Source organism: Pteropus alecto, unplaced genomic scaffold (assembly GCF_000325575.1).
Source record: "Pteropus alecto unplaced genomic scaffold, ASM32557v1 scaffold98, whole genome shotgun sequence".
Classification (NCBI taxonomy): Eukaryota; Metazoa; Chordata; class Mammalia; order Chiroptera; family Pteropodidae; genus Pteropus; species Pteropus alecto.
The window spans coordinates 15,186,440-15,193,782 of NW_006443570.1; the positions used below are offsets into that span (position 1 = coordinate 15,186,440).

Sequence of the window (7,343 nt, forward strand, 5' to 3'; positions counted from 1 at the left end):
TGCCATTCCCAAAACAATGAGAACCCTAAGCATACAGATCTTGGTTTCTCAAAACCCTCTTCCACTAACGGGAATCAGGACTCATTAGAGAAATGGCTGATTCCAGAGCAGTGGCAAAGTATTAGATAAGCCTGGATCATCTTTTTGTGCCCAAAAGTAAGAAGACAAAGATAAATAAAACTAAAATCTTCTAGAAAGAGGAAAATCCAGGTCATCCCAGATAAAAGTTGCCTCCAAAATATTCTCAATACTCTCAATGTAGAATTCTATACCCAGCGAAAATACCAATCAGGTATAAAAAATGAGTAATGACTTCTCAGACAAACGAGAACTCAGAAAAGTTTATGTCCCATATACCCCTTTCTGTATTATTCAATTTTTTAATAAACCAATGTATGTCTGTTGCTTTAAAAGACATTTTTAACACTTTTTAAATAGGCACTGCATACTCACCAGTGGGCAATGGAAGAACACTTAAGGTCTCTAATTACGTTGCTACTAAATTCTATTCATCTCACTGTATTGCAATTTTCATTTACCTTTTTGAGTCTCTCTTTAAGCTATGAGTCCTTTGAGGCCAGGGTCATCTTCAATTCCACCCTCCAAGCTGGCCCAGTACCTGACATTTGATATTGTGGCAAAGAACTGATGTGGTCACTAAACTCCATTCCCTTTTCCTCCTGGGCACACAGATGAGTATGTTTTCCATACCTTTAGCATTATGTTGGAGCCAGGTGATTTCACTTTGGCCATGGAGTGTAAGTGAAAGTAATTTATACCATTTCCAGAACCAGCCCATAGAAAACTCCCAGTCCCTTTCTGCTTCTACCCTTTGGTAGCAAAAACCTGGAGGCCTTATGTTGAAAATGGTGTTATTACAAGATAGAAGAAGCCTTGGTCCCTAAAGGGGTACATGAAACATTCCTCCACAACACACACACACCCTCCTCTCACTGTTGGCCTACATTGGACTGCAACATGACCAAGAGATAAACTATAATTCATCCCCTGAGATTTAGGCATTGTTTATCATCGCAATTAACACATCCAGACTAATGTCAATAAGACCTCGATTATTGAAAAATAAAGGAATTTCCGGTAAAGCTCCCAGCAACAATTTGGCAAGTAGGCTAGTCTCCACAAAAACAAAGTAAACATTTTTTCTTTCCAACTCATAGTCTTCCCAGAAATGACTTGCTTCCTTAGATTGTTCCTAAAGACAATTGTTATCATTTGACTTTAGGAGTTTAAATAGTGTTATTATTGATGATAACAAATACAGAAAATGTATTAATTGATTGATTAATTAATTTATTAATACACTTATTAATTTATAGTAAATTACTGTCTTGACACCTAAGCATGAGAATTCAGCTGTTTTCTGTAAGATTATACATACTTCGACCAGTTCAATTTATTAATTCATCCTTTTTCTAAAACACATATTTATAAATCACCTTCTATATACTAGGCTTTGAGTGAATGAGCAAAGATAAATAACAGATGTTCCTTGCCTTGATGAGTCACAGACAGAAGATATAAACAGCCTTCTAACCACAACAGCAAGTAGAATGGGGCAAGTACCCCCTACAAGAGTATGGTAAAGGCACTGGACTGAGAGCCTGCAGAGGTGGCTCTGTTTTGTGAACATAAGCAAGTTGCTGGCCTTTCCTGAGCCCCAATTCTTCCTTGGTAAATGGTCGGTTTAGACTAATCTAAGGATGGCAAATACACAGCATGCAAGCTGCACGAGAACGGAAAACACCTGTCAGTTACAGCACTCCTTTCTGAAGTTCAGGGACATGGCCTGAGAATATTTTCCAACACACAGCTTCAATCCACCACTAATCAATGAAACCTACTAGCCGTCCCTGAACTAGGCATTGTCTAGGTTCCCATCAAGCTTCCCTGTAATGAAAGGTAGAAACCAGAATTTCCCAAAGAGATCCATTACCTGAGCTCAGAAAGGTCTAAAACTAAAGGCTTTGTAGAGACGCCAAGCCTGCCAGAGAGAGCTTAGTTGGGGCTCCCATGTTTCTCCATAGCATAGTGGTTAAGAACAGAGACTCAGGAGCCAGACTGCCCAAGTATGAACCCCAATTCTACTTACCAACTGGCAAAACCTGGGCAAGTTATTTATGGTCTCTGTGCCTCAGTTTCCTCAATTGCTGATACAAAGATTAAATGGGTTAATATTCATGAAGCATTTGGGACAGCTAATGGGTATAGCAACCATTATATAATTTGTGTTAAATTATCAACTGAGTTCTTCACCCTGGGGTATGGTGAGAAGGTGGGGATGAGACTGGAAGCTGAAGATTCTGCTTAAGACTTCAAGTGAGGACTTCTTAGACCTGAGGTGGGGGACTCCAGACCTCATCCTGTTACCCCAAGTCCCCTCTGAACTCCAAACAAACAGATCCTGAATTTCCAGCCCTGATACAGCCTTGTTCTGAGGGGTAGAAGTGGACACTCGACACATCCTAGCCTTGAGGTCTTTGGCTAAGTCTGAGACAGTGCCTCCAAGCCCCCCATGCTCATAGTCTATGCCTAAGGAAGGGCTTATGTCAAAGAGTTAAACTTATTCCCACTAAGGATGGAAGGCAATTTCCTCCCTGAAACCTTGGCTCTCTATGCTTCCTTCACTCCACCCTCAACAAATGTGCAGGATATGAAATTGCTGAGGCATCCACTGCTTTCTGCTTCCCTTTGAAATCTTAGTTCCCTTATTTTAAAAAATATTTTGCCTTGGTGATCATTTCTCAACACTCCCTCAGCCCAGGAGCCTGAGAAGTCCCTACCGGGCCCACTCTCCTCCTGCATCACCTCTCTTCACACGAAGATGAAGGTCTCCATGGCTGCCATCTTCTGCCTCCTCCTCATCATCACCACCATTGCCCTAGGGTCCAAGAGTAAATCCTCCTCACGTGAGTGCAATGCCTTGTCTTCTTTCCAACCTGGTCCCTATGGGGAAATAAACAGGAATAAGGTTACTGGAAATATGGGGAGAAGGGGCTCAAGAAGGAGCTCTGGTGTTTTCTTAAACTGGTTTCACCCCAGGACCAGGCCCTCTTTCTGCCATGAACTGAGGCCAGCCTGTTTCTATACTTCATCAATTCAGCTCTCTTTGCTGTTAAGTAAAAAAGTGTTATCCCAAGAGAGACTGAGGAGCAGTGTTTGGAGCCCTTCAAAGCCATTTTTGTCAATTGCATCCTGGGATGTGGGCCCAGCCTGCTTCCAAGGTCAGCCCTACACCAGCAGCATTGCTTAGGTTTGGTCTGGGGGTGGAGAAGTGGGTCCCACCTAGGCTAACTTTTTTCAGCTTATTTCTTAGGACGAGCTAAGAAATGCCTTTACAAACAACCAAACTATTCCTTGCCCTTAAATTTTACCTCATTTCCTTTTCAGAAACTGAGGGGAAACATAGAAGGTTGTTGAAATAAAGCCAGTCTAAAGTTAGTGGGAATCTGGACAGTTTGATTTGCCTCTCTGAAGTCGTTTGTCAGCTCTGAGGAATGCAGTGGGAGTGGGTCTCAGGACCAGGGGATCCCTTATTCCATTCTTCAGAAAGCGAGGATGTAGCCTGGAATAGTGCTGGATAGCAGGACAAGATCTTTTCCTTTCCACTCAAGCATCCAGTCACCTTTGGTGACCCCTGAGACGATCATGATACATACTCACATTTCTGTCCAGGTTGATCACATAACATGCACATCTCCAATCACTCCACCCCATAAGCACAGCATGTGCTTGTTTGTACAGGGCCCTTGGTCTGAAACACCCTTCCTGCTACATCCACAATTCAAGCTTGGTGTGACTTTGCTGTCACCTCCTTATACCTCTTATGAGAGCCATGAAATTTCAAAATCAGAAAATAACTGAAATACCAGCTAATCCAGTGATTTTTTTTTTTTAATTTAGACCATGAAACCTTTTCTTCAAGAAAAAGTTTACACAGAGGTTCAATATGTAAAGCAGAAAAGAGGCTGAACGGGGTCCTATACCCAAGCCTCCACTCTCAACTGCATCAGTACCTCCAAGATAGTCCCTGAAGCTCCCAGAGCCCCAGGAAGCCCCATGTAAAACCACCAATCCATGCCAACAGCTTTATGGAGAGATGAGGAAACTGAGAGGGGAATAAAGGGGTGATAGGCACAAAGCCAGCAAAACCAAGGTGGGGTTAAAATCTGGGTGTCCTGACTCCCTGGCCATTGTCCTTAGGACTTGGCATGGATATCCTTCTCTCTTTGTAAGATGGAAGCGGGGCTGGGTCTGTACTCCCAAATGACACATGTCCCAATCCCTACTGAGATTTCTTCCAAAATATTCCTCTTATTTGGAGCACCTCTACAAGTCTGCTGCACAGGGATGGTCATGCTCAGTGAGATCTGGACTTTGCTGCTCGTCAGTCCCAGAGCTCAAAGTCATCAGCATCAGCCAAAGTCATCAGCATCTTTCTAGAAGGAGACAAAGAATGAGAAACAGGGTGATTGCTGATGAAGGAGAGGAAAAGAGGAGCAGAGGAATAGTATGAAAAGGGAGATGAAAAGACTGAGTTGCTCCACAGCCCTATCTCTGAATTCTGCAGGGCTGTATCCTCCTTCCCTCCCTCTTCCACTCCCTTGGGTCACAGAAGCACTCAGTGGTATCACCTTAAACAAGGGGCCCAATCTCAGCTTCCCCACATGCTTTCTCCTCAGGAGGACCTTACCACCCCACGGAGTGCTGCTTCACCTACGTTACCCACACAGTCCTGCGTCAATGGATTATAGATTATTACGAGACCAGCAGCCAATGCTCCAAGCCTGGAGTTGTGTAGGTGGCACCCACACACCACATTGGGGAGAGGGAGCCAGCAGGGGCCTGGGACAAAAGGAGGCAGGGGGGATGTTCAATGGAGACTCCCCAGGGTGCCTTTTAGGTATATGACATGGGGAGAGAAAGCCCAGGGGTTTTCTGGCCTATCTGGGGACTGCTGGGAGCTGGGAGGAAGCTGGCGCTCTGTCTGGGGATGCATCAAGGGAGGAGAAGAAAAGGCAGAAGGGTAGTTCCTGGATGGAGACAGTAAGACTCTGGGCCCTGAGGGGCTGAAAAGCATGTCTCAGAAAGGAGACTGGCCCTGGGCTTCCTCTAACAAAGGAAGGAGAAACAGCCTAGGTCAGATGAGGAATTTTTTAGGAAGGGTAGACAAGCTCTTGCTTCCTGGATGCTGGACCCTTGGTATAGTCCTTCTCTCTCTTGCTCTATAGGTTCATCACCAAAAAGGGCCGTTCCATTTGTGCCAACCCCAGTGATGACTGGGTCCAGGACTACATCAAGGAGCTGGAGGAGATCTGAGTGACCCAGAAACAATGGAGAAGGGCACAGCTCAGAACCTTAAAGAGAAGAGGCCAAGGCCCCCCTTCCACTCCCAACTCTCAGCCCCAATTACTTCTTGGGAGCTGCCCTGCCTTGAATTAAAGACTAGTCATGCCTTCCTGCTCTCATTCATTTCAACTGAATTTACCCATTGGCAATGGACTGAGACACTGGTGAGCCCAGCCCAGGGTGGCATCCTCAGCATCAAGACTCTGAAGTCTGGCCAGGGTCTAGTGCAAAAAATGGGTCAGGCCTGTGATAAGGATTGTGGGAAGCTGAGCAGAAAGTGATAAAGATGCTCAGTATAAAGGCCACCTTTGCACAATGAATAACCACAATAATAACAGATATCATTTCTTCAGTGCCTTTTAAGTACATTATATTATGTAAGCTTTACAAGTGTAAAACTAAGAATTATCACCTGATTTTACAGGTAAATCTTCATAAAGGCCTCTCCATAGCAATCAAATTCATTCCATAGTCCTTTCTTCTGTGCTGCAAGGCCTTTGTTCACTGCCTATTCTATCCAACCCTTCCCCATCCACTTACATGTATCAGGTTGGACATATTCTATCCAACCCTTCCCCATCCACTTACATGTGTCAGGTTGTACTATATTGTTTTATTCATTTTTGTGTCCCCCACAAGGCCTAGTAGAAAACCTGGCCCATACCAGGTACTCAGGAAATGGATGGATGGATGGATGGATGGATGGATGGATGGATGGATGGGTGGATGGATGGATGGACAGATGGATGGAATGAGACAGGAATGAAAAGGAGGTTTACGCTCCAAGAATAACACCCAGCTGCTCCCAGAGGCTCTCAAACCCATCTTCAGGGTTCAAGGACGAGCTCTGTGTACTTGGAGTAAGAGTATGCCATTCTTCTCTCCTAATCTCCACAGACAAGGGCCAAGGGGGTGGGGGTGCATGCTAAAGGTACAAACAAGTTTTCTCAGACCTCCTTGCCTCCATAAACAGAGGTCAAGGGGGTACCCCACATACATACTCCCCTTATCCTCATAAAAATCCACAGCTTCACTTCCACTAACTGCCTTGAACTCACCAAGACTAATTGCATCATATGTTTTTCCATTTACGAACAGTTACACCAAGCTCATAAAGATCCCCATATTCCTTGTTCTGCCTGTTTCCTTCTACTCTCATCTCCTGCACTCTCCCCCATGCCTCTGAAGCTCCATATCTGTCATCTCTTCTCTGAATGCTGCCTTCAACCTGGAATGGGTTCCTGAAGCAGTCTTAAGAGAAGATGCTGAGGTGCAGGTCCAGCCTTAGCCAAAGCCAGAGGGCAGAAGCTGGAAGTTCGAGACTCAGATGCAAATAGTCAGGCTCACGGTGTTGGCGCGCCCTCTGCTGGCCATGATTGGCCATGGTGGCAGTTTGGACAAACCCATACTAAAGGCACCCAAGAAGGATCAGCCAACTATACCAAAGCTGGTTTAGAGTCCAAGATCCAAAGAGATAAATGAAAACATCAACAAATTAGCCAAACACTGCAGGGGGGCAAAAAACAAAAAACGAAAAAACGGAAACCCAAGGACCAGGCACACTGTCTTTTTGGAGTATTAGTAGCATAATTTGTGACGTGAAAGAGTGAATTCAATCACGTGTCCTTAGACTGGGGATGGGGAGATATCATTTTCAGAGGCCACTAAACCCAACCTCTGCCTCAGTCTGCTTTCTCTAATCTTGCTCTATGTTCATCCTCCTACAGACAGATCACCTGGGGAAACGGACACTTCAACCCTCCCTTCTTCTTCCCCAACATATAGATAGTGGCAGTTAAGGTGGTGAAATTACAAAGATCTGGTTTTTAGTACTACCTACCTGCGACCTTGGACAATTTATTTAACCTCTCTAAGCCTCAAAGGCCTCATTCGTAAAATGGGAATAATAATCTCTACTTCACTACCTTGAGGATTAAGTAAAATAGGATATGCAAGGTGGCTGGCATACAGCACAC

General features: G+C 44.6%; 1 protein-coding gene across 1 annotated transcript; it reads left to right on the top strand.

Annotated features, from left to right (window-relative positions):
- Positions 1–2,572: 2,572 nt before the first annotated feature.
- Positions 2,573–5,461, top strand: LOC102878124 (C-C motif chemokine 14). Its single transcript, XM_006924940.3, has 3 exons — positions 2,573–2,927; positions 4,701–4,815; positions 5,250–5,461. The coding sequence occupies exons 1-3, from the start codon at positions 2,843–2,845 to the stop codon at positions 5,335–5,337; spliced, it is 288 nt and encodes a 95-aa protein (XP_006925002.1). The 5' UTR covers positions 2,573–2,842; the 3' UTR covers positions 5,338–5,461.
- The last annotated feature ends 1,882 nt before the right edge of the window (positions 5,462–7,343 follow it).

What these genes read in the sequence shown, in the direction of transcription:
- LOC102878124 (XM_006924940.3), top strand. Translation starts at nt 2,843, where the DNA reads ATGAAGGTCTCCATGGCTGCCATCTTCTGCCTCCTCCTCATCATCACC. An exon ending in CAAGAGTAAATCCTCCTCAC is followed by an intron (nt 2,928 to 4,700) that starts GTGAGTGCAATG and finishes CTTTCTCCTCAG; the next exon opens with GAGGACCTTACCACCCCACG. An exon ending in TGCTCCAAGCCTGGAGTTGT is followed by an intron (nt 4,816 to 5,249) that starts GTAGGTGGCACC and finishes CTTGCTCTATAG; the next exon opens with GTTCATCACCAAAAAGGGCC.